Here is a 24,303-nt window from a genome sequence, read left to right on the forward strand (position 1 = left end):
AGCCCGGCGGCAACACCGAGGCGGCCCCAACTCGCAGAAAGGCTTCCGCCGCCCGCGAACACGGCACCGCAGTAACGGCTGCAGCAGCGACACGCGCGCGGCGGGGCGGGGCGGGGCGGGGCGGGGCGGGGCGGGGCGGAGCAGGACTGGCGCCTCGCGCGCCCAACGGCCTCCCTCGGCCGCTTGCTTCCCTCCGGGCGCGAACACGGCCGCGGCACCGCCCCCTCACGCAGATTGGCCGGGAGCTGCCCCACCCCCCACCCCCGCTTCCCCTCCCTCTCCCCGTCGCTCGCATTATTACCTCGTCAAAGATAAAAACCCGCCCACCTCCCTCGGCCCCATCCGGTTGGAGCAGCCTGTTGTCAATCACCCCTTCCCCCGGAGCTCCTCTCAGCTCCCGCGTTCTCCCCACCCCCGGCCCGGCGGAGGGGGCGGGGTCCGCGACCCCCTTTTCCCATTGGCTGCTCGGCGCCGCCAGTCACCGAAGGCCGGCGGCAACGGCCTCTCCTCGCTGTCCTTCCCGTCCCCAGGCGGGTCGGCGCTGCCCCGCCCCTCTCCTCTCCCCTCCCCCCGCCGCCTTCCTGCCCTCAACTCCGCTCGCGCCGCCAAGTTGCGCGGCCGCTGGCTCGGCGGCTCCGGGGCCCGGGCGGCGCGGCCGCGGCGGGCAGAGACACTCGCGCAGCCCCTGGCGGAGCGGGAGGGGACAGGATGACGGCGGAGGCGCGGGGAGCTCCCGGCGGCGGCTGAAGGCGGAGAGAGGGCGTGTGGAAGCGAGCGACTGGGGACCGGGGGGTGGTGGAAACTGCCTCTCCGGCGAGCTCGGCCCAGCGGCGGGTCCGGCCGATGACAGCGGGCTCAGCGCGGGCTGGCGCAGGCGAGCCCGGCTGAGGGGGGCGCGGAGCCAGCGAGGCGGCAGGCAGCGGCGCCGCCGGGCCCGGCGCGGCTCTTGTTGCGCCCGCCCCGAGCAGAGCGGGAGCGCGGCGCGGGTGCCTCGGCCGCCCCCGCTCTCGGGAAAGTTTGGCGTGCGCCCGCCGCGCCGGGCCAAGTTGTCGCTGGGTTTGTTTGTCTGCTTTTCCCCTTCCCCCCCGCCTCCCCTGGAGCCGGCTCCGCGCGGAGAGGAAATTGCGAGGGAAGCAGGAACTGGGAAGCGAGGCGGCAGCCCGGATCCAGGAGGCTCCTCGGCGCCCGGCAGCGAGGAGGCAGCGCCGGGACCGCCGCTGCCCGAGGCGGCTGCCGCTAGGACACCGGCCCTCCGCGCCGCCCGCGGCGTCGGGGCGTGAGCGAGCCGGGGAGCGTTTTTTCTCTTTTTTCTTTTTTATCCGCCTTTTAAGCCCCTTTTTTGCCCGCCCGCTTCTCCCTCCGCTTTGATATATGCTTGTGGACAGCGACGTCCGCCCGCGCCGCCTCACCGCCCAGCCATGTCGGCGGCCATCTCTGCCGCGGAGAAAGTGGATGGCTTCACGCGGAAATCGGTGCGCAAGGCTCAGAGGCAGAAGCGCTCGCAGGGCTCCTCGCAGTTCCGCAGCCAGAGCAGCCAGGTGGAGCTCTCGCCGCTGCCCCAGCTCAAAGGTACCGCCGCCCCCCTCTCCCCCTGCGGCTACAGGTGCGCGGCCGCGCGGGCGGCGCTTCTCCCTCGCTCCGCGCTCCTCCCCGTGTAAACGAGCGTGCGGGCCGGTGCTCGCCGCCTCGGGCAGTGCCGCCGCGCAGCGCCCTTCCTGGGGCGGGGGGAGGAGGAGGAGGAGGAGGAGGGCGCGTGGGGAGCGCAGGTGCGCGTCCCGGCCGCCTCCACGTAACGTGCGAGCGCTTCCCTGGCGGCGGGATGGGCTCGGGAGTGGGGAGAATTGGGGATTAAAGCCTGGGAGCGAGCGGTGGCTCCTCCCACGGGGGGGTTTTGCAAAGAGGAACTCTGTGCCTGTGGCATAATATCCTGAGTTGTCAGAGGGGGTTTGGTTTGCCTCTGACTTGTTTGTGCTTTCCCACCGCTTCTGGACAGTTTTTGAATGACTTTTTGCTTGTCTGATTTTAATTATCGGGAATTGCCACAAAACCCTTCTCCAGCTTAGTGCAGTACGGGATCGGTCGCACAGCTAATGAAGGCTTTAGATGCTGGCCTCACTGAAATTCAGAAAAATAGCGGAGGTTTATCCTGTGTCCTGAAGCTAAAATCTGCAAAAAAACCCTATCTCTGTTAGAAGATTACAAAAATAAAGTGAACTATAGCCTTCCACACCTTTAAACGTCAAATTGAAATTGTGTTTTTAAAAATTACAAAAATAGTTATTAGGTAGAGAATAGAAACTTGTTATTGTAACAAAGTATTTGACAAGGACCTGAGAAATACGGGAGAGGTGTTGCCTTACCGTTACCTAAAATACTACATTTATTGATGCTAGTGTTGGTCTTAAGATTTTTGAAGCTGTATCATATGATGATGGAAAGAAGTCTCAATTTGCAACAAATATCCGAAATTTAAGTGCAATTTAGCCAACTTAAATGTAGTCTTAGATATCAAATAACTCTGATTTTTTTGCTGCTCGATTTTTATGGCTTTTACAGTCATGTTTAATATTTCAGGATTTTTTTTTAATTCTTGAGTGGTAGATCTACACAGACACTATAAATCATAAAACTGTCTTAGCAGAAATGTTATTAAATGCAAATAAGCTTGGGCAGGAAAGTAGCAAGGGAGTGCCCCCCCCCCCCATATCTGTTGCTGTGACTGTGGGTGTTCTTACTGCTTGGTTAGAACTTTTCTTTACTCTGTCAAGTTCTGTCCTATCTTGGTAAACTAGTTTAATTTGAGGAAACTAGAATAGTTTTTTTAGTTCTTAACCAGAGTAATTTCTTTGAGATCAGAATTCAGTTTTTGTTCTTGCTATGGCTAAATTTCTGTATATTTTTAATAATGAAAGACTAATGCATAATGTTTAGACAATGTATTTTGCTCAAACATGACTTTTATAACACTTGTCCTGATACCTTGCAGAAGCACGTGGTAAATATCATGCATAGGTGGCAGACTTCAGGAGGTTTTGGTGCTGATTCTGCAAACAGTTAAGCATACGTACTTATGCAAGAAGTAATCCAGCTTAAATAAGTAAAATGTCCAAGTTTACATTCTTTGCTGAATTGGGACTTTAATTTTTCACTCTGTACTATTAAGTCTTATAGTTTTGTGAGTGTGGTTTTTAAGCTGTGTTATTGTAGTATAGAGAAATTCTGCGTGGCATCAGTAGCTCAGACACTTGGCAATTTGAGGCCATAAACAGTCAGAAGAATGTCTTCAGTTGTTCAGAGTTTTATGGTAGCTTGAATTGCCTTAAATTCTTAATGGAAAATAACATCTGGCTTTGTGCTTATGGTTTAAATGTAAAGACTTGTACCCTAAACCTGCTTCAGAATATAAATAGTGAGCAAAATGCAGAATTGCTTTTATGAGTTGGCAAAATAAAAACCCACTAGTGACTATCCTGATTAGCCAGTTATCAGAAAGTCAGGCAGCACACTTCTGCATGTTTTCTCCCTTGGATTTGTGATGTTTGAATATCCTGAGAATTTGAATTGTCCTGAACAGAGCTATATGATGTTTTGCTGCTATGAAATGAACATAGTGTATGTTTTTCTCTCCTTCAGTGTGACTCCTTCTCTTTATTGCTCCCTCTTAAACACCCCCACTCCACCTCCCAAAAGAAAAGAGCTTCTAGAAATAAAGTGTTTGTTCTCCAGAAATATATGGTTTTATAAAACTTATGTTCTAATCACAGGTGTCTTGAGAAAATGAAGCTTTATTTTGTTACTGAACTCTACATTTGCTTCAAAGAATAGTTGTGGTGCTGCCAGTGTAGTGTCATCTGTAAAGTAACAGCCAGTGTTCCCAGGGAGGGGCTGAGAAAGGAAAGTGTAGTCATTATACTAACGCCTAAGGGTGTTTAGCATGCATTTCCGAAATTAGATTAAGACTCTGCTTTTTCAGGTAAATTCAGATAAATGGTTAAATGCAGGTGTTTGAAGCCTGTATTGGGAGAAATTTTGTAGGTGAAAAAGCAGTGTTTGGCATTCTACTGCTGTAAAATATTTCATCTCTTCTATAGTTACTGTATGTCTCATTCTTTGAGAGAAAATAAAGTATTCCAAAACTCCCAGACAGGTTTGTCAGACTGGCCCAAAATACTTGCATACTACCGTACTGGAACGAGAGATCTTCTGAAAAAAGAACTAATCATTTACTTCTAACAGGTATCTTACTGGGTAGATGGTTTGGTTTTTTTATCTAGGGAATATTGCCTAATTGTCACTAAAATGGCCAAATAGGATTGTGTAACACACTTTGCCAAGCTTTGAGGTAGTGTTGTTTGAAAGCCTGGAGACAGGTAATGTTGTTAAAAGTATGTCATTTTTGGTGTACTGCTGTTGCATATTACCAAAATTCCTTAATTTAGCTGCGTGATATGTCACCACCAGGAGAAAACACATATCTGTGACTAGTAAGTCACTGTCCCAAATGGTATTGTACTGTAACTTTGGGGATTTGGGGAGGAGGGGAAGGAGCAGAATTGTGTGACTCACTAAGATTCTGCTTATTTTTGTGTGTGGTATAATACTATGTGTCAGTTTTAGATAAAAGCTCAACAAAGCCTAGCTGATGTCAGGATACATAAATTAGTAATGTGTTCTTCAGTTAAGTTAGCAGGTTTCCTATGGGTTTGTTATTCAGGACAGTGTCCATCTTACTGTATTATTTAAAAGCTGAGTAAGAAATACTGAAGACCTGGTGACTCTATCAAAAAAAAAAAAAAAAAGCTTACTAAAGCTGTAGCAGGTTGTGTGGTTTGCAGTTCTGGGGGTTATTTGGTTTTGTTCTTTAGCTCCTCTGTGTTTTGTTACCTTATAGCTTACAAATCCTTTGAATATGTACAACCAAAAAAATGTGCTGGTTAATAGCAGGATTTTGTCATTTAGTGGACAATCCTGACACCTTTGAGTTTCAGAAATTCATCAGAGGAAGTATTCTTTTAACATTCTAAGAATTGGTAGTTGTGCCTTAATAACTTAGCAAATCTTTTTAAAAGACTGTAGTAGCATGTGCAGTTAGCTTCATTTTTGAAAGCAGCTTGATCTTGAAATCAGTATCACTCATTATGATAAAAGTACACATACATGTTTCTGTGCTTGTTACTATTTTTTTTAAGTGTGTGTGTGGGAGGGGGAGTTGAAGTGAGGAGGGAAAAATTCTTGTTTCAAGCGTACAGCTTACTGCTTTTATTTAGTGCAATTAATACAGTCTGTTGGATTGTAAAGCAGATACACGTTTTTCCTCTCTACCAAACATGTCAAGTACAGCGGGAAGGAATAAACATTTCCTGATATCTTTCTGTGATCTTCTCAAGACTGAAAATCCTTTTGGGAAGAGATGGGTCACCAGACTTACTTCCATATGCAGAGAACAAAACTAATGAAAGAAATTCTTAGTATTCACTTCTAAATTAAATTGTCTGCCCGTGGAGAAAACTCAGGCCCTTACAGCTGAAGAACTGGAAATTGGTCTAAAAATCTGTCAGCCATAGGCTAGGGAGGGTTATAAGAATCTCTGTGGGACAGAGGATTATGGTAGGAATGATAAAGGATACTGGAATAAGAGGCTTATAAGATGACTTTCTAGTATACAGTTTGGACATCCAAACAGGGGCCAAAGTGAGTGTTAACAATAGTATTATCTCTCCTGAACCCTTGAGAGAGCGAGCTTGCTCTTAACTGGAAACCATGTGCAGTGTTCTAGCTAGGCTTTTGTGGAAATGTTACAGGAAGGCCCAATAAACTTGATTAAAGGTTTAATTTTAATATTACTTAAATTCATCGAGGTCAGTTCAAACCTTAAACTTCTGATGTTTTGAGTCATACAGTATATATTTCAGAATAATAAAAATAAATGGAGTTAAAGAGCTTAGGGGGTTTTATTCTTATACTAACATTAGATTGCCTTTGCTCCCAAAAGGAAAACATCCTTCAAAAATTTCAGAGTGGTTTACTACTGCCTTCATAAATATTTGTAAGTGAAATGACAGTTCTATGTCTCTCAAGTTTGCATTGGTTTCTTGTATTTCAGATGATTCATTGCTACTTCCTCCTCCGTAGTTCCCTATCCTATACCTTTTGTATTCAATATCACTTGCAGCTATAATCTTCCTAGGTAAGATTTTCTTTAAAAGACACCTTTTTTGTTTTTGTTTTTCTTCTCAGATGAAGAATGAGGGTGTTTTTTAAAAGAATTTTGGTTTAATTCTTATGTGTAATCTTAGCAGGGTACACAGTTAATATAGTCAGAATTTCTGTTTAGCGAAGGTACAATTTTGAAAAATAGAGGAGTTATAATAGCTAGATTTAAGAATTTTTAACATTCTAATACAGTTCCATGAAAAATGGACTGTTCAATTTTTTTCTATATTAAGGAACTGTTCTTAGTTTATGGAGTGGAACATTTGGTCTTTAATTCTTAAAGAACTGACCTTTCTTATCCTTAGACTTGAATTTTTGGTCTTAGAATATACTTCCATCAAGAGCAATTCCTAAATATAGAGCCTATTGACAGTCTTCACATGAACTTTTCTATTTAAATCTTTCACATCTTCTGTGTGCCAGCTTAGTATCAGATTTCTTTTTCCATATTCGTTGCTTTCTAGTTTAGTCATATATTAGTTTTGCAGGTGCTGAATTTAATGTTAGTTGCTGTAAGAAATATGAATGTAATTACTTACTGCTCCAGGCTATCTGATCAAAAGAACATCACATCAATCTACAACATTCTCTTTAATATCTATCTATATTAGAATTATGCTGGGCTTTTGAAAAGGTGCTGTACCAACAGTTCTGGAGAGATTAATATTCTATTGAAGTATAGAAGAGGCCCTTCCATTGAGATGGGCACAAAATTCAGCTTCTGTGCCCACGTAACCCTAACACTTATTTTAATCTAGCAGGCTAAAATTACATATATAAATATAGATATAAAATTATATATATAGTGTGTGAGTTATGAAACTACATATACAATGTGTGGAGTTCAAAGGTTGGAATCACAGCTTAACTAAACAAATAGGTATTAAGTAATGTCTGTTGTGTGACACCCCCTTGGCAAACCTCTCTACTAGGAATTAGACTGACAGTGCCAGCTTCTTTTTAATGTCCAAATCATCGTCTGATTCATTGATTTTTATCAGAGAGTCACTGAACTACTTTTTATTAAGTTTTGCTGAGTTCATGGTCAGCAAAGTGTGTTGTCTAAGGGATGCATATTTGATGCCTCTGACTTAAAGGCAGAGCCCATCTTACTTAAGGTCACATACAACTTTCCTTCACTAGACCTTATTCTCAGCTGCTTACAACACTGCTAAACTGTTTGGGCTGAAGTTTTCCATGCCAAGTATGGACAGTGGCTTTTTTTTTTTTTTTTCGTTTCAGTTTGGTTTCTTTTGGAACTGTTCCTCAAGCTAATTTTCTTAGTTTCAGCAAAAACAGTTCAGCTGTTTCTAAGACTAGAATAAAAATGAGTTGTATATTGTCAATATTAAAAATCTTCATTGTCTTGAGCTCTAATGTTTGCTGTACTTTGGAGCTTAGTTTATAGTTCTTAATGAAAATTGATCTAAATTGGTCCAGGTTATTAGATTGATCACTTGCACTTGCCCAGTAGCTTTCATATAGCTCAGCAGCAAGACTGAGTCAGTATCTTCTATGCCTACTTCATGATCTATGAAGAACCACCTCTTTTGTGGCTGCTATGCGTGGTTTTTCCTTACTTTGCTTGTCTGTAGTTGTGCCAGGCACTGCAGCTGAGTGTATGAAAAACTTGTGATTTATTTTTCTTCTAGCAAGACCCCAGAACTGTATTGTGGGTGACAGGACAATGCGGCAGTGATAGGCTAAGCAGAGATGGTCAGTGGGAAGAGAGGGCAGAAGGGTCTATAGCTGAAACTAGCTCCTCTGCAGTAGCTGCAGTAAATCTGGAATTTTGAGTCTCAAACTCCTGTTCTGCTAAAGGTTGGCTTTGAAGTTTTCTGATAATGTTTCCTATAAGGCTCTTTCCTAGTTTATTCAAAGTTGGGGGTTTTTGTTTGTTTGCTTTCCCCCTGTAACCATGATTTTTGACCATCCCATGACTCTGAAAGTAAATCAATCTTCCTGAAATTTCAGACTCTGATTTCCCCCCTATAAATCAGGAATTGATTGCAGATAAGTCAGTTCATTAAATGAAAGTCTATACTTCAGGATTTAAAAATTAGGAAAGCTCAACTGCAGTTATTTTCTTGAAAGCATGAAACTTGCTTTCAGTCATTGTGTTTAAAAGTGCTTCTGGCTAGTATATGTTGTGGGGGGACTGAAGCAGAGACAGGCTGAGGGAATGCAGATGCAGAATGCTAGGTCTTAGCATTGCAAGGGTATAGAGGCTGTGGGGAAAAGGCAGCAATCTGATAAGAATCATAGGTGACCTGGAGCCTGCTATGAAGTAGCATGTCTTGCTGCTATGAATATAGTAAAGGGTCCATAACAGGATTGTGCTGTTCTGTTGCTCGGCTGCCATCAGGAAAGGATTTCTGCCTCGTTCTTGTCTCAAATTCCCTCTCTTTGCCATCTTTCCTCACTGTCTTGCCAAGTAATAGTGGTGAAATCAGTAGTTTTGTCATAGCTTTTGTCAGCTGTGTGATAGAGTTCAGAAGAGAAATGTGAATTTTGCTGTGGAGCTGGGAGGTCAAGATGCAAGCAACAAAAATTGTATTTGTGTGTGTAGGTTCAAGAATAGTGCTGCAAAAGGAATATTTGTTAATTTTAGTAAGTGATTATAAACCCCTCAAGAATTAATAGCATTAAAGCTACTCCCTACATAATGGGAAAACTTTCAATTTGTTATGCAAGTTTACTTTTCAAATCATCGATTAAAAGCTTTTATATCTGACACCATTGTGTGCTTGGAGAGTTGACAAACTCTGGATATCAGAGGTGAAAGCAGCCCAATACATGTTTGCAGAAGGATTGAAAGAGGAGGGTGGAGTGAGTGGTTTTGGAGAAGGACAATATAGCATGGCCTGGGGAAGCTGATCTGAAGGAGAGTAGAAATAAGGAGTCACAGCAATTAGTCAGAGTATGAAGCTTTACTTCTGCCCTTGCAGTAATTGAGAGCTAGCAGGGTGCAGCACTGCATAGGCAAGTGAAATTTTAAAGTGATTTTAAATAGGTTACTTTGTTTCTGTAGATGATTGGTCCTTTAAAAAATGTAAATCAAAAGTGTGGGTTTTATTGTATTAATTTCTTCTCGTATGAAGTTCTATGGGAAAATGGAAAGAAATTTGAGTTAAAAAAAGGCCAGTTTAGGGTAGTTGGGTAAAATTTTTGAAAGCTATATGATGTTTCCAATCTAAAATTCTGTGCTTTTTAAAAAATATGGCATATGTGTAAACTTTGTGCATAAAGATTGAAGTCCTGTGAAGTAGCATAAATTTTGGTCCCACTTGTATGTGACAGGAACAAATGCGAATTACATGTAGGTGTTGAATTATATATGTAAAATAAACTTGTGCATTTCAGCATTGTTATACTCAATAGAGAAACAGCAGCTCATTTTAAGACCCAAAGTTAAGATTCAAATGCTGAAACTTTCTAGAGAGGTAGAGGTTGAGTCCCACAGTACAGTCAGGAAGGGCAAGGTTTGATAACCTGTATTTCTCCCTTAGGAGTAGAAAGCAGGAGTGAAACTTGGTACACCAAAATGGTGTAAATTGAGTTTTAAAAAAAACAGCTAGGAGATTTTGCTGAACTGGAATCTATTTCAGTGTAAGATCCCTCCCTACTGAACACTTGGTGTTTACAGATCTACAGTGTATGGTAAAAAACAGGACTGTTTAATAGAGCATGGTTAAAGTTGATGAAAACAGTAGTTCAAACAGCCTTTTATTTATAAGGCTGGATGCCTAATTTAAGCAACTGGGTAAAGGGATCCTTGACGTGCTTGAATATTCACCTGATCAGGATGATAATCTATTCTCATTGAGGTCAATGGGAGTTGCATCTCTGAATGCAGCAGAGCCAGGATTTCACCTGTGTTTCCAGCCTATTTAATGTTGGTTCTTCCTACTACAACCTACGTATCATGATTAAGTATCTTGTTATCACATTTGTCTTAGAAACCTTTGAAAACTAGGAAATGTTAGTTTAGCCATTTCTTAAAGTGTATATTTATCCAAGGAATTAATCCAGTATCTGTAACTTCCACCCTGACTTACACAGGGAGTCAAGGGAAGAGGGCTTTTTCCCGTGGCTTTTGAAGAGCTAAACTGGATGTTTCCTCTGGCACAGATTTCTTGTTAAATTACTCCCCTATACATACTCTTCACACATTTAAAATAGCGTAAGTGCTAAATTCACTGCAAACTGAGATTCTGTACTTCTGTAAAGTAATGTTTAACAGCTACCCCTTGGTTTCAAAAAAGGTATCTTTGTATTGCACTCAATGCTGATTTTTGCCATGTGGAAATGACAAGGGCATTTCTTCAGTTTGGGGTGGGAGGAAATTTGATTTGTAATGTTGAGTTGTATTTTCTAATGTGATGCCAAGATGGAGTAACTTTAACATTTTACTCAATTTTCTTCTTAGATCAGGTGGGCAAATAAGTGGTGCAGGAGGGAAAGAATGTAACTTAATACCTTAAATCGCACACTTTAGATCCATTTATGGCATGCTTCGTTAGCAGCACTCGGTATTTATAAAATACCATAATTTCAGTCAAACTGGAGTTCTACAGTTGACTTAAAGGAAAGTTATTCAAATGGTAAAAGCAGCTTCTATCCTTTCAAGCTTAAAAGGTGCAAATGAAGAATTTGTTTTAGGCTTTTAAGTATGCTCATATAAACTGAGGGTGTATTTAAGTGCTGTGTAATGGTTATTGAGTTTAAACATTTACTTAATATGCATGGCATACAACTCTGTCACCTGCTTTTTGCTGTCCTTATTCCCTAGTACTTGTACATAGAGTGCTACAGCTGTGGGGAAAAAAAATAGGGAACAGAACTTTTCAGATTACTCTCCCTTTAAATTGTGAGCAGTGTAGATGTGAAGCAGTTCCTTGAGTCTACAACCTGAAGGGTGTTTTGCATCTTCAAAATGATGTGTGAAAATGCTGAATTGTATTTAACACTTAGATTTCAGTAATTAGTATTTCTGTAAGAGCAAATGTTTGTGTTTTTTTAAAAAAATTGACACATCTGTTCTGAACTTGACAACAGCTATTGTAATTTGATACAGTATGTATTTTAGGAATAAGCAGCATCATTCTAACTTGTTCCCTTCTGATCTTTTTTTTATCTGACAATGTCAGAAACAGTCTGTAGTCTCTCTTCCTTTCTGTAGTCTCTTGTGTTTTGCTGGCGGTTAATTTTTCCCACGTGTTAGCACTTAGGCACATGAGTGAGTTGCACAGAGTAAGAAGCTGTTGTGTGCCAGCTTATTTGTGGTGACTATTTCTGTGCTTTTAGCTTGTGGCATGTGTATGATCTGTGTTAGTAACCTTTAAAGAGAAGACCTGTTTATATACCCAGAGCTTTATTTTGACCTTAATTTGCTCTCTTTTGTCAGGAGAGCTTTTTGAAAGCATATATGTTTTACCATAACAAAAGCCTTTGTTACTTTCCATATAACAAAAGCTATATAGGACTTGTATTTTCTGTTTTTGGAAAGCAGTTCCAGTTCTCAGGCCTATGCATCACTTTGTAATTTTAATTTACTTTGAAGGTTGTCATCCATCCCATCTTCACATCTTCGGAATAGCAATTTCTCATTCCAAAAGCCATTTACTACCCTTGTCCCCCAATCTAATGGTCTGGCTGTGCATGAAAATGTTGTGACAGGAGGGGAACACCCTTAAATTTAGTACAATCTTTCTTAAAGAGGCAGGGTTCCTTTTTAAATTATTTTAAGATCAAATTTACTTAAGATGGATCATGAGCTGTTAAACCTCCAAGTCAGTGAAACCATTATTTGGGATAACATCTCATGTGGAAGAGAGAATGCTAATTCCTAAAGCCTCTGGTTATATTCAAGATAGGGTCATCCTGGCATATGATCAGTCATTAAAACTGCTTGATGGTTTTTAAATGAAGACAGCAAGTATAGTAATGGTGTATGCCAAAAACATAAATGAATGTTCTGGGGAACATAATAGTTGGCTTACTTGTGGGAGAAAGCCTGTTTCGAATTCAAGAGAAGTAGCATAAGTGATTTTTTTTTTTTTGAAAACTTATGCTTCAGCTGTATAAGAAGTGAAATTTCTTTGCCTTTTATAAGTGCATAGTATTGTGCTGACCCAAACTGTTGCATACAGTTACCCATATGCAAATTGCTGAACTTGTCAGTACTTCAGTTAAAAGCAGTATTGAATCAGCTATGTCCTGTCACTGGACATTATTTTTTCTGGAGTTTTTTATTGGATGTAACTCTGAATTTCAGTTAGGTTCTGGTGATCTACTCTTCTTTGGTAAATGCTAAGATGGGAAATGCTCGTATAGTTCATGTAGGTTTTGTTACAGCTGATTTCAGGGTGTTTTAAGTTACCATTCCAGTGGCTCATTGTGTGTGTGGTGTGTTTTGTGTGTGGTGTGTCTTGCCATTCTTTTACTTTTTGAGGACCAAGAGAAGAATTTTTGCATCTGTCTGAATCTCATCTTCTGTTTAAAAAAAAAAAAAAAAAAAAAAAAGGGTGGGTGGGTGGGAAATAAGGCTATTAAATATGAAAGCACTCCAGCCAGTTGCTTCCTTATGTTCTGAAGTATCTTGGTTGACTTAAACTTTCATTAAAATTGGTGCATTTAACACGTTAGTAGCTGGAGACTATAACTATGTAAGATTATAAGAATGCTTGGAAGATGGTAGAAACAATTTAGATAGGAAGATGCTTACAGTTTACCATCGTTCTGTGGAGCCTTGTTGCAGAAGGTTTGTGACAGATGTTAATGGATCAGTATTTGCTTTTCAGGTTTTCTGAACTTATTTGTTAAGGTCAACTGCTGGCCACCTGGAGTGGGAGAAGAGACTAACAGAACAAACAGTCTGTGTTATTGGACGGAATATAGCTTTTCAGAAGTACTTCCACTATTGCAGTAAACAACTTTAAAATTCTGTTAGTGGGTGACTAGATAACTTTGTAAACTATGTTGTTTTATGAATAAAAATCACTATTGATTGCTATCTCTATCTAGTTTTGCTTCTCAGATGTGATCTCCCCTCCCCAAGATGTCAAGGAATTGATCTTAAATCTGTAATATTTTAATGAGGAAAAACTTATGATTTCTTATTCATTTCAAAAAGAAATGGAGATTTACTTGGACTGATGTGTGTTTTTATTGTTTGTTTATTTTTTAGTAGGATGGTTATTTTTGAAGTTTCGATTTGACTTTGCATGACTGGTTGGAGGAAGACTTATATCAACAACTTAGTCCATACTGCATGTGTTTTACCTGTTGATTGCATGAGGAGTTGTAGTATATATATATATATATATATATATTTTTAAAGTACTGTTCATGTGGATCTGCTGGTTTTCAGGCAGGACTTGCATGATTTGCAGGATAGTTTACCTGTAAGTGGAAGTTCAGCAGAAGTTCAGCTCGTTGTCTTGATTGCACCCTTGCAGTCCTTTTGATTTCTGAAGTGGGGAGGCTGAGTATTAACCTTAGTCAGTGAATGTTAGTCACATACAGAATTGACCAATGTGCCTTCTGTACCTTTAATTCTTTGTGAAGTCTTTATTTTGGTATGTGGTATGGACTTCCTTGTAGCCTAATACTTTAGAGAATGGCATTTTATTTGGTTGTCTTCCAAACCTCGCCCCCAGGTGAACAAACCTACACAGCACCCTATTGTATAGGGAGCTGGTTAGATTCAAAGATAGATGATAATGATCTATCTGACTTGGAAAATCTGAGCTCTGTTTAGTGAAAACATGCAGAGAAGCTTACTCAGCCCCTTCCAGAATTCCAGCAGTAGCTATAGGCTTTGGGGTTACAGGTAATTTGGAAATACATGTTGTTGAACTCTGGGGAAAAAATAGTCTTTCAAGAAATAGCACTTATTCTTTAGGTGCCAATATTTTTCTGTATGGAAAAAATGAAAGTACTGATGACATGATTCCTTGGACACCTGAGGAGTTGCATAATTGCTGCTCTGAGTAGCCCCACGAATTTCTGTTGGGCTGTTCATCCACCAGCTGCTAGAATTATGTTAACTTCTTGTGTGGGCATAAGAACATTTTAGACTTTCAGCACAAGTGAGTATACTCGGAACTTTTATACATGGGCAACATTTTTATTTAAAAAGGAATCTAAAGCTGCTTTCCAAAAAACCAACAATGTGTTATTCAGAAAAGCAACTAACCTAACTGCATAGTTAGGATTTTCCAGTTATCGCATACCTTTAAGGTTGGATGGTACTGTTCCAAACGAGACAGTAAACTAACTTAACTGCTCACTGCAGCTGAAAGAGAAGTCTGCTGCCATCACTAACCTTGGGCCAGACCTCATGCTCATCAGGCTCTTCCAGAAGCCATTTAAACTCACTAATATGGCTGTTATTGAGTTAAAGCAGCTCACAGAAGAGTCTGACAAGTTCCAGAGCCAGTGTGAGGGATGGATGTGACTGGGAGCAGAGGAGGGAAAGGGAGGAATAAATGAGCGGGCTTGGGGGAGGGAAGGAGAGAGACATGATGATTGAGACCACTTCCAGTGTCAGCCAGCTATTTAGCTGCCTGTCAATCTGCAAATGTACAATTTGGAAACCTGGAAACACATTCTGTCCCATGCTGTAACATTAGCTCTATCACATACTCCTTTTTCTTAACAGTGCTCTAACATGCCTGTAATATAAAAGCTGACAGTCTAACCTTTCAGATGCTACAAAGAGATCAAGGCAGTAATGCACATGAGAACTCCACAGGATAAAAACAAATCTTAGATTTAGGTCAGGCGGTACTGCCTATGCTTGATTTATGTTGGGTAGGCCAGAGTTTATCCAGACTAACCCCTTTGCAGACTAACAGTATCTCTGAAAAGAGCAGGCTCTACAACAGTGCTGATAATTTGCAGAAGTCAAGAGAGAAGAAATGTTTGATGCCTGAGAGTACATGTACTCCTCTCTTCGAATCAGTGTCAGGTCTTCATTCTGTTCCAGCAGATCCTTCCACCATTGAACACAGCTACATGTAACACAGTAAATGTTGCTGGAATATAGAGACTACATGCTAAATTTTAAACTGTAGAGTACAACGTAACTATGGCACGTTCTTTGTTGTTCTTCTGTATTTCAATTTGTCAGGGAATTATGTAGAAGTGTAGGATTGACCACCAGGTTCAATTCAGTGTAGGGATGGTTGCATTTTGGGGTAGTCCCTTTCTACTCCCCAACATCATTGTCTTCCAAGTGTTTAAAGAGGCTGTATGTGAACTGTTTTAGGGGGCTTTCGGTAGAAAATTTTGTGATTGCTTCTCTGGCTTCTGCATCTCTGTGGAGTAGCCTTTTCAGGAAAAAAGGAGAACTATTCAATTAGAGATTTTTTTATGTACACATTTATATATCTATAAAAATATATATAGCGTGTGCATTTATAAAAAATGAAACTTGTTACAAATGTGTGAGAGGATTTTCCTTTTGGAGGGAAGGGTTCCCCCCTGCCCCCCCTCCCCCAAATTGTGTAGTTGAGAGAGGAATTTTTATAGACTTAAATTCCAGGTTCTGCTAATGAAGCAGGGATTATGTTAGATATTTCAGCTTGGTACAGTAGATCTTGGGTAAACAATTCTTTTGAGAAAGACTTCTTTTCCCTGCAGAAGCAATGCTTGTAAATGTACAAGATAAATATACTGAGGGAAGAGGTCTCTGTAGTCTCACAGTTGGTGATATGATAGTGGTTGTATTTCCAGTTGTATATTAGTGAAGTAGCTCTGTGATTGTGAAATCTCTCTTTCCCCATCTATATTTTGGTTCAGTCCTTCCTGAAAAAAATCATTTCTTAACTGATTACTCCATGCTCAGAGCTGAATTGATAAGCTCATAAATTTGAAAACATTTAATTTGGAGATTAAGTCTGTATTCATCCAGTTTTAATGCTTAGTAACTTCTATATGTGAGGAACTTCTGAGTCAACTTGTTTGTAATGTTTTTATCGTTTGATATTATGGCTGCTGTTTATAATGACTAGACTTTTGTAGATACTGGAAATAGTTGCCTGAGATTTTTAAATGATATAAAACACAAGGATTAAGTAAATATATTTCTAACTGATGAAAGTAGTTCTAGTTTCCATTGTGGAAATGACAAGAGGCAATGATGTCCTTAGAAAGCATTAAGGTTTAAGTGAATTGTAACTTACGATGATTTGTTGTTGTTGATGTATTGAAACTTTCAGTTGTAGGATTTCCTGCCATTATATCTGATTAATAACTGCCTTTTTGTGGTTAATTAAAATTTCATTACCATCTTCCTAAGGACCTCAGATCAACTGCCAAACAACCTTTCAAAGAATGTAACAGTGGATTTAAAGAATTTCTTAAGTCCTGTTTCTGTTGGACAGCCTCTAGAAAATGGAGTTACGAGGCAATTGGGTTTTGATCACCTGGTTCAGGTGATAGCTAGAGCGTTTTGTGTGTGCATGTGTTTTTTTTTGTTTGTTTGTTTTGGTGTATAGATCTTGAAGCTTTCCTGAATAGAATTAAATGCATTTGCTCCCTCTTTTGTGTCCTTTAGGTTTCCTCATGTTTGTGTGTGTGGGGGGGTGTCTTTTGTTTTTACTTTGTTTTTGTTTGCTCGTTTTTCTGTTTTTTTTTTGTTTTTTTTTTTTTTCTTAAGGGACTTTTCCAACAACATAAGGAGTCAGGGACAGGCTGATAATAGAATTCAGGTTTTGGGTTGTGTTTTCGTTTCCAAATACTGCCTGTCAGCAGGATTATTTTACTGCAGCATCCACTGTCTACTTTGACGTTGACTTCTATGGTCCTCGAGATGTTTATGATATTTGAAGAAAAACAGTTATCTTGAACCTCAGCTGTATGGTGTAAGTCTTGATGTTGAATTGAAAATGGTTTAAAAAGTCATGCCACAGTTGTTGTGCTACTAAAGCTAAAAGTCTCTGGTGTTGATGCAATTTTAGTGGTGTAGTTTATTTTATTCATAGAACTGGAATAAACTACTGCAGTATAATTTTTATTTTGGTGTAGAATTATCTAGCTTCAGTTGTGCTGATGTAGTTAAAGTAAAACATAGTTCAAGACAAGGCCTGAACAGTCAAGTATTGTATCTGACAAATGAAATTTCCCAAATCATTCGATGGTTTCCATGGTACCTCTCACCATTCCTGGGATAAATGCGCTATATGTCAAGTAGGGATTGAGCACGAAGAGAGGTAGTGATAAGAAAGCAGAACTAGCTTTCTGTTACTTTATTTATGATGGCTGCCCTTAACTTTTCTCTCTTGTAAATGTTTGTTTTATGTTTTCCCCTTATGTATGGATGTATGCATAGAAGAAAATAACTTTTTTGTTTTTTTCCTTTAAATGATACAACTAACAAAACTGATTAATGGGCAGGTTTTTCTTTTGAGAAAACATGTCTAATTGAGATAGATCAGATTGCTAATGAAATGGAGCTGTGATGTGTGGCTGGAGAGATGCAGTCTCTGTTGCTCTAATGTCTAAATGAAAGTGACTATAATGTCTAAATAAAAGTGACTAATACAGGTTTTCCTTTGATGCTACTTGCTTTTAACCTTCGGTCTTTAGTTTTTTAACTGCTGCTAGGAGTGTACAGATGATGCCTTCTAGTTCTTGAAACATCTAGGTAGATTTTTTTGGTCAGTGAAACTTCAGTTTATTGACCATCAAATAAATACACTGTACCAGTTACCCCCCACTACTGGACTTTTGTAATTTGGGGTATAACTAGGTTTTTGGTGGGGGAAAAATAAAAGTAGACTTAACTTCTGTTTGAAGATGGCTATCGATTTGGGGTTAGTGTCCCCCCCCCCCCCCCCCCCAAAAAAAAAAATCTGATGTTGGTGCCTTAAGTTAGGCTTTTTGGATTTTATCCCCAGTGCGTCAGTGTGTTATTGCTTTGTTGCTGTGATACCATACTTACTCATGCAATCCATTGGAGAATGGCAGAAGAGCTGAGTTAAAATGTTACGTAACTTACCAATGTTTTTACAGCTGCTGTTGGTTATTTTGCAGGGTGTAATAATTCATGTCTTCAATATCGTCCTATTTGTAGTTATCTGAGTGAAATAAGGGTTTCACAGGGTTTTTATTCAAAAGAAAAATGGTTAAAATTGCAGAATTAACATTCAGTAGTATGAATTGTTCTTTATGAAGGAGTAGTAACTGCTAGCCTTTTCAAAAGCTCACTGAAGTTCTTGTGCTCAGTTAATAATAGGGTCATAATTATCAGATGGCAAAAGGGAATAAATACAAATATTCTGGTATTCGAACTTTGAGGGCAGAGTGAGCAGTTGGAATTACAATGGAGGTGTTTCAGTCCATTTTAGCAATTATTTTTTGCTTATATGGAAACTAAAGAGTTCTAGCAGATAATTACTGAATATTAAAACCACTGTAGACTGTTCCAGCCACTAAATGGAAGTTGTTTTGGTAAGCAACTTGAGGAGCTGACACTATCAAAGAGTGGTAGAGTTGTTAAACTTACAAATTTAATATGAACTTGTTTCATTGGACTTAGTCTAAAACAGCAAAGAGAAGCCTGAGGTCTTTTGGTGTTCAGAGTTAAAACTGAGACTTAAGATCTTCAATATTAAGTGATACAACATTTGTCCTTTTTTTGTCTTGCAAATTTTCTTATGATAAAGCAGCAGTAATAATATGAATACTGGAATGAATGACTGAAGTTAAAAGATTAGATTGAAAGAGCCTGGTATAGACAGGTCTGAAAGTTCTTCACTGAGAAAGCATGCCTAGTCTCAGTTAAAATTCTGGTGAAAAATTTTTATTTCCAGTGAGTGATATCCCAACTGACTGATGGATGAGATGATGCTATGTTGCCAGAGTGGCTTAGAAGAATCCCAACAGGCAACTTAAAACAAAAATGAAGGGCACTTGGGTTCTCAGAGTTCATACTACATAGTATGTCATTAAACTGATTTCTCAGTTCACGTCTGCTTTTGTTGTGATCCTGCAACTTTTGAACAGTTATATTTTGAATAGTTACATTCTGAAGACTTGCTACATTTTTGAAGTATAAAGTACTTAATAATCATCTGCTATAGATCTAATGTGAAATATTAATGGAGGAATCTTGTTTATCAGGTTTTAGATGGACTGCACTTTAAAATAGAAATGCCAAGTTATAGGCAAACATTTTTGCTTAATAGACCAAAAAAGCTGGACAACTCTACAAGACTAAGATTGTAATACATTATCCAGACCAAGGCATGAAAATTCAGGATTCATCCTTTTGAAATATTGAAGTTGATTCTTAAGAGAAAGATTCATCACATGATGTCAAAAGTATGTGAAGTATTTTGCATTGGGGTAAAAAGACAAGGTTTCTTCCAAGCAGATTTTGCAGCTTTTAAGCAGGTTATGTAATAAGGTATTAGGGAACAGAATGAGACAAATCGGATGAATGAAAGGTTAGGATGATGCAGTGTTTTGGTGCATGATATTTTTATGAGGGTGAGTTGGTACTTATTGTACATCTACGGATTTTACCTAACTTTAATTTACTTGTTTTCTAATTAAAAAAACAAAAACCAAAAACCTGGCATATATTTACTCAGAATTGAATGCTGGGTCTTTCATTCTAATATACTTAAACAGGCATTTATTTTCAGTTGTGACAGTATTGCTTGCTAACTTGCCTGCCATACAAAATGCCATTCCTTGTATTAAAAATGTGATAATAGATTATGCAAATTTTAGCCACCAAAACAGACTTAGAAATCCCAATTATATTTCTACGGACTGAAGTGACTTTTTTCCCCCCTATTTATAGATGCCACCTCCAATGAACAGCAAGATCTCTTTTGCCAGAAGTTGCAGCAGTGTTGTGTACTGTTTGACTTCATGGACTCTGTTTCAGACCTGAAAAGCAAAGAAATTAAGAGAGCAACACTGAATGAACTGGTTGAATATGTTTCAACAAATCGTGGCGTGATTGTTGAATCAGCTTATGCTGACATAGTAAAAATGGTAAGTAGAATCTGGAATTCAATGCTCTTTTTAAATTTAAATTTGAATAAAATATCTTCAATAGTTTACAGTTGCAATAGCATCTAACTCAGATTTGCTGTGGGTAAATCTGCTTATAAAACATAGCATCATACATTAATAATAACTTGGCCTATAGGATTGTTTAAAAAGGCTTGTAAAAAAGAAAAAAACTTGCAAGTCTAATTATTAGCTGGAATACAGTGCATGCAGGATAATGAAAATTAAAGAACTGGTATACTGTATTGGTATACTGTAACTTGTATTCTGAATAAGCTTTGAAGTCATACTCATTCAGAAAATGGCAGTATCTCAGTGCTGCCTGTCTTTGTTTGTTTGAGAATGGCAGTGGAATGAGGGGCTGAAGTTCTCTTGGAAAGATCCTTGCGGATACTAGTGTCAACAACAAGGTTTATCAGTGTAAGAAGCTGACTCTACTTTGTAAATACTTTACATGGCTCTTTGTCACTGTTTGGGCCTTGGAGCAGTGTGCTTGAGTAGTGTAAGTGGTTTGCTGGAGTTGTAAACCACAGGGTGAGTTGTACTGTATAATTTCTACAAATGGCTTGTTGAATAAGCACCAAAGTATTTGTGGTCATTATCTGCTGACTTTCATTGGCTTTTGTTACTCATTCTCGAATGTTACATAAGTGGCGTTTTATATATACTTTTATTTCATGTGCAGGAAACATAACTGAAAGACTTCTTAAATAACTTCTAGAATATTGTCTATACCGACTTGTCTAGAGTTGAAAGGTTAAAAACATGTTTAGGGCTCTTGCATTTAAGCAAAAGGTTCTCTAAACTTTGGTTTGGTATACATGCACACAATGCTGACTTTAAAATTAGCTATTGGATGTGTAGGCAGACCAGTTTCAATCATGTGACCTGCAGCTCTTCTATAGTAATAGTTTTCTGTATAGTGCAATTTGATGTTGTGAGCAGCTGATATGCAAGGTCTTATCTTTGCTATCAATTTAACATTATCCTGAAAGGCTAGGGTTATTGAAAACCCTTTAATTCATTTTGGCTGTTTCACCAGCCACTTGTAACAAGCTTTACAAAAAAATCTAGGGCGCAGTCCCTTTTTAAAGGGAGCTCTGTTTTTTGTTGTGAATGTCCTTTACTCAAAAACGTTGAGGACAGAGTGCATCCACCTATTCCTTATTTGGTGGTGGGGAGCTTGTTTGTTTTGTTTGTTTTTTTTTGTTTCCCCTCCCTGCCTCCACTGCTGGTGGCAGCATGCCTGAATCCTTGCAGTCTTTTCTTACTCTGTGTCCTCTGCAGCCTCTTTTTGAGAAGAGTATACTATCATGCTTGTTGAAGGGAGAAGAGATTTTCTTTTCTACTGAAGTTGTTTCCTCTTTCTGGAGCTAAGGTGTTGTGCTGCTCTTCTGAGGTTACTGTTGTGCAAGTGGTTAGGCTCTGTGGATGCTTTTTTTTCTCCCCTAAAATGACAAAGTGAAGAAGGCCTTAAATGCTTAGTGAGAGCTTTTTCAGAGCTTGAGACAAAAGATCTCTCCAAGCCTGAATAGTATTTCTAGTCTCCCTGGCAACTGGCAGCAGACAAGATCTTTGCTCTGAATTGGGACTAAGTACCAGCCTTCAGGAAGTACTCTGGATGGCTCTCTCCCTTCGAGCAACATGTGTGTCAGGCTTGAGGATTTCCTTTGTAGCAAAACCTCCAAGAGACTTAAAAGATTTTTTTTTCTTTGTACTGTTTCTTTTTTCTCTTCAGTCTTGCTACATTAAAAGAAAAAGCGTTTTAGCTTTCTGCAGAGTTTGAAGAATGGTGTATTTGAGGGGAAAGAAGAGAAATCAACCTGAGTGAAACCCAGCTCCCATCTGACTTGTAGTCAAAGTTGAACAGATTACATGAAGGCTCCCTTACAAAAGCCAGAGTAGAATCAGTGGCAGAAACAGAGCTAATTTCTTTCCAAAACCCCTTGTCTTTCCCTAGGCCTGGGACCCCTTTCCTTCAGCTTGCAGAGGAAGCAGTACAGTTTCATTGGAGTCGCCTGAGGGGACTTGGGGAGGCAAAGTCAGCAATCCCTTACAAATAACAGGAAAAATATTGTGGTTCCTGACCAGGGCATAGGCAAGGTCTGTGCAGGTGAGGAGGTCTCCTAGCATTACTTCCCTTCACATGGTCTCTGTAACCATGACAGCTGCTGAGCTGATACTCTACAGTCATGTCTAGTGTAATTGTCCCTACTTTGCTTTGATCCTGAAGTAGGGAGCACTGGTTGAGATGATAAAAGTACCTTTCCACCAAGGATGGAATCAGGTCATGAAGAATACCTTATTGTTTAGGCAGATGTGCAGGATACATGCTGCAGCGTCTTTTGTTTGTTTTGTCCCAAGCAACTTGATTGTCCTATAATTCTTTTGCCAAAATGTTTGAACTAAACTAGGGAGGAGTTTTGCTTACAAATAGTTTTTGAAGGGGTAGTCACGGTCTGTGAACCTTTCTAGGTCAACTAAAATTAGTATCTGTTCAGTGTGTGAATTCTTGATTGAAAGTTCTGAGGCTAACAGCAAATTAGGGTTTGGCATTACAAATATTTACTTTTATAAAAACTTTCTGGGAAGTTGGGAAGCTCTAGCCTTTATCAGTTTGGGAGCATAAGAGAAATGTTCCTCCAGTACACCTTACTCCTCCATCTCCTTGTGCCTGCCAACCTTCTCTAATTTCCAACCATCATATAAAAGCTAATGTTGATGATTTTCCTAGCAACCCACACAAGCTGTGGAATTCTGAACTTCAGAAGACTTATCTGCAGGTGTCCATATCTGCATGCTAAGAAATAGAAATTGAATCTGGTATCTCTCCAAATGTTTAGTTCCTTTCAAAAGTGTACAGACTATGAGGGACTCTGTCATTAAAACAAAACAAAACCCCCCCAAAGCTGCATATTAATATGTTAACTACTCTTCCAATGGTTCATCCTAGAAGTTGCACACTTTAAGGTGTTGCTTTCTCCAAACTTTGAGGTTTAGAAAACTAATGTTGGGTTTCTTTGTAAAACTGTCCAGTTGTAAAAGCCTTTTATGACTAGTTTTTCTCAAATCATCGTTTTGGGGCAAGACCCCACTTATAAATGAAAAGGGATGTTTTAAATAGTAGCAGAGGGTATTACAAAAGAGTTTTCCCATAGTAGGTTTTTTAACCCAAAAAACATTTTCAAAAAATACTATTGGCAAGATGTTAGTAGAAGCAGATGAGATGCAGTAAAATTATTTCAAACCCAATGAAGTAATTGAACTAATTCTTTAGGGAGACTGGCTAATACAAAAAATCGTATATGTTTTGTTCTAAACTTCAGATTCCTAAGGAGAGATTGATAGTGGAAGTACTAAATACTCTGAAAAATCATAAGGCTAGTTTTCTAAAGATTCAGCGGGGAGAATTGCTATTTATTTCTGCTGTGGAAGTATGGTCAGTAGTTAGTACCTTTGTTTTGGACTTAACATTTTTGCATTCTGGAAGAAAGCTTGTCTGATAAGGTTCTGCACTAAAGAGTTGACTAGTTCAGTAAGACGCATCTAGAAATAAAAGGATACATTTTGAGGAAATATTAGCAGAAGACATAAAAGCAGAGGTAGGGGGCCCCTAGGGAAGTCTCAATAGGGGACTAATTTGAATCCTGGGTGTTTATCATGGATGTTTTTATTGAGTAACTAGTAAGCATAGACATTATCAAGGAACAGATCTGTGATTATAACCTTGGTTTTCAGATTTGATTAAAAGCCACATTCCCTTAAACTCTTCCCTCTGCCCTCCCCCCAACCCAGCCAATTTTACTTTCACTCCAGAATCCTAAGTCCTTTATCTTTACAACACTAAACAACAACCTTACTGTTTTTTCCTGCTGTGCAGTAAACTAGGACAGCTTGCTCTAACACCCTTCCACACAGAGCATCATTGGCCTCCTACAGGGCATCAGTGTCTGCAACTTTAACATCTACCAACAGAAGACAGCAAAAACCAGAATAAAGGGCATAGGGGAAAATGAGAAGTCGGTTAATTTATCCAATGGCTTTATATCTTGGTTA

The 24,303-nt window shown here is 39.6% G+C and overlaps 1 protein-coding gene across 4 annotated transcripts in view; it reads left to right on the top strand.

Moving 5' to 3' along the window:
* Positions 1-555: 555 nt before the first annotated feature.
* Positions 556-24,303, top strand: part of PPP2R5A (protein phosphatase 2 regulatory subunit B'alpha) — a 46,300-nt gene continuing 22,552 nt past the window's right edge. For 2 of the 4 annotated variants that reach the window (XM_026110630.2, XM_064509660.1), the window contains exons 1-2: positions 557-1,569; positions 20,033-20,229. In XM_026110630.2, the coding sequence (XP_025966415.1) occupies positions 1,419-1,569; positions 20,033-20,229 (348 nt within the window). In that variant the 5' untranslated portion in view covers positions 557-1,418. Of the gene's footprint in view, positions 1,570-20,032; positions 20,230-24,303 lie in introns of all 4 variants that reach the window. The other 2 variants (XM_064509662.1, XM_064509661.1) reach the window with 2 other exon arrangements.

Source organism: Dromaius novaehollandiae, chromosome 3 (genome assembly GCF_036370855.1).
Source record: "Dromaius novaehollandiae isolate bDroNov1 chromosome 3, bDroNov1.hap1, whole genome shotgun sequence".
NCBI classification, from domain to species: Eukaryota; Metazoa; Chordata; class Aves; order Casuariiformes; family Dromaiidae; genus Dromaius; species Dromaius novaehollandiae.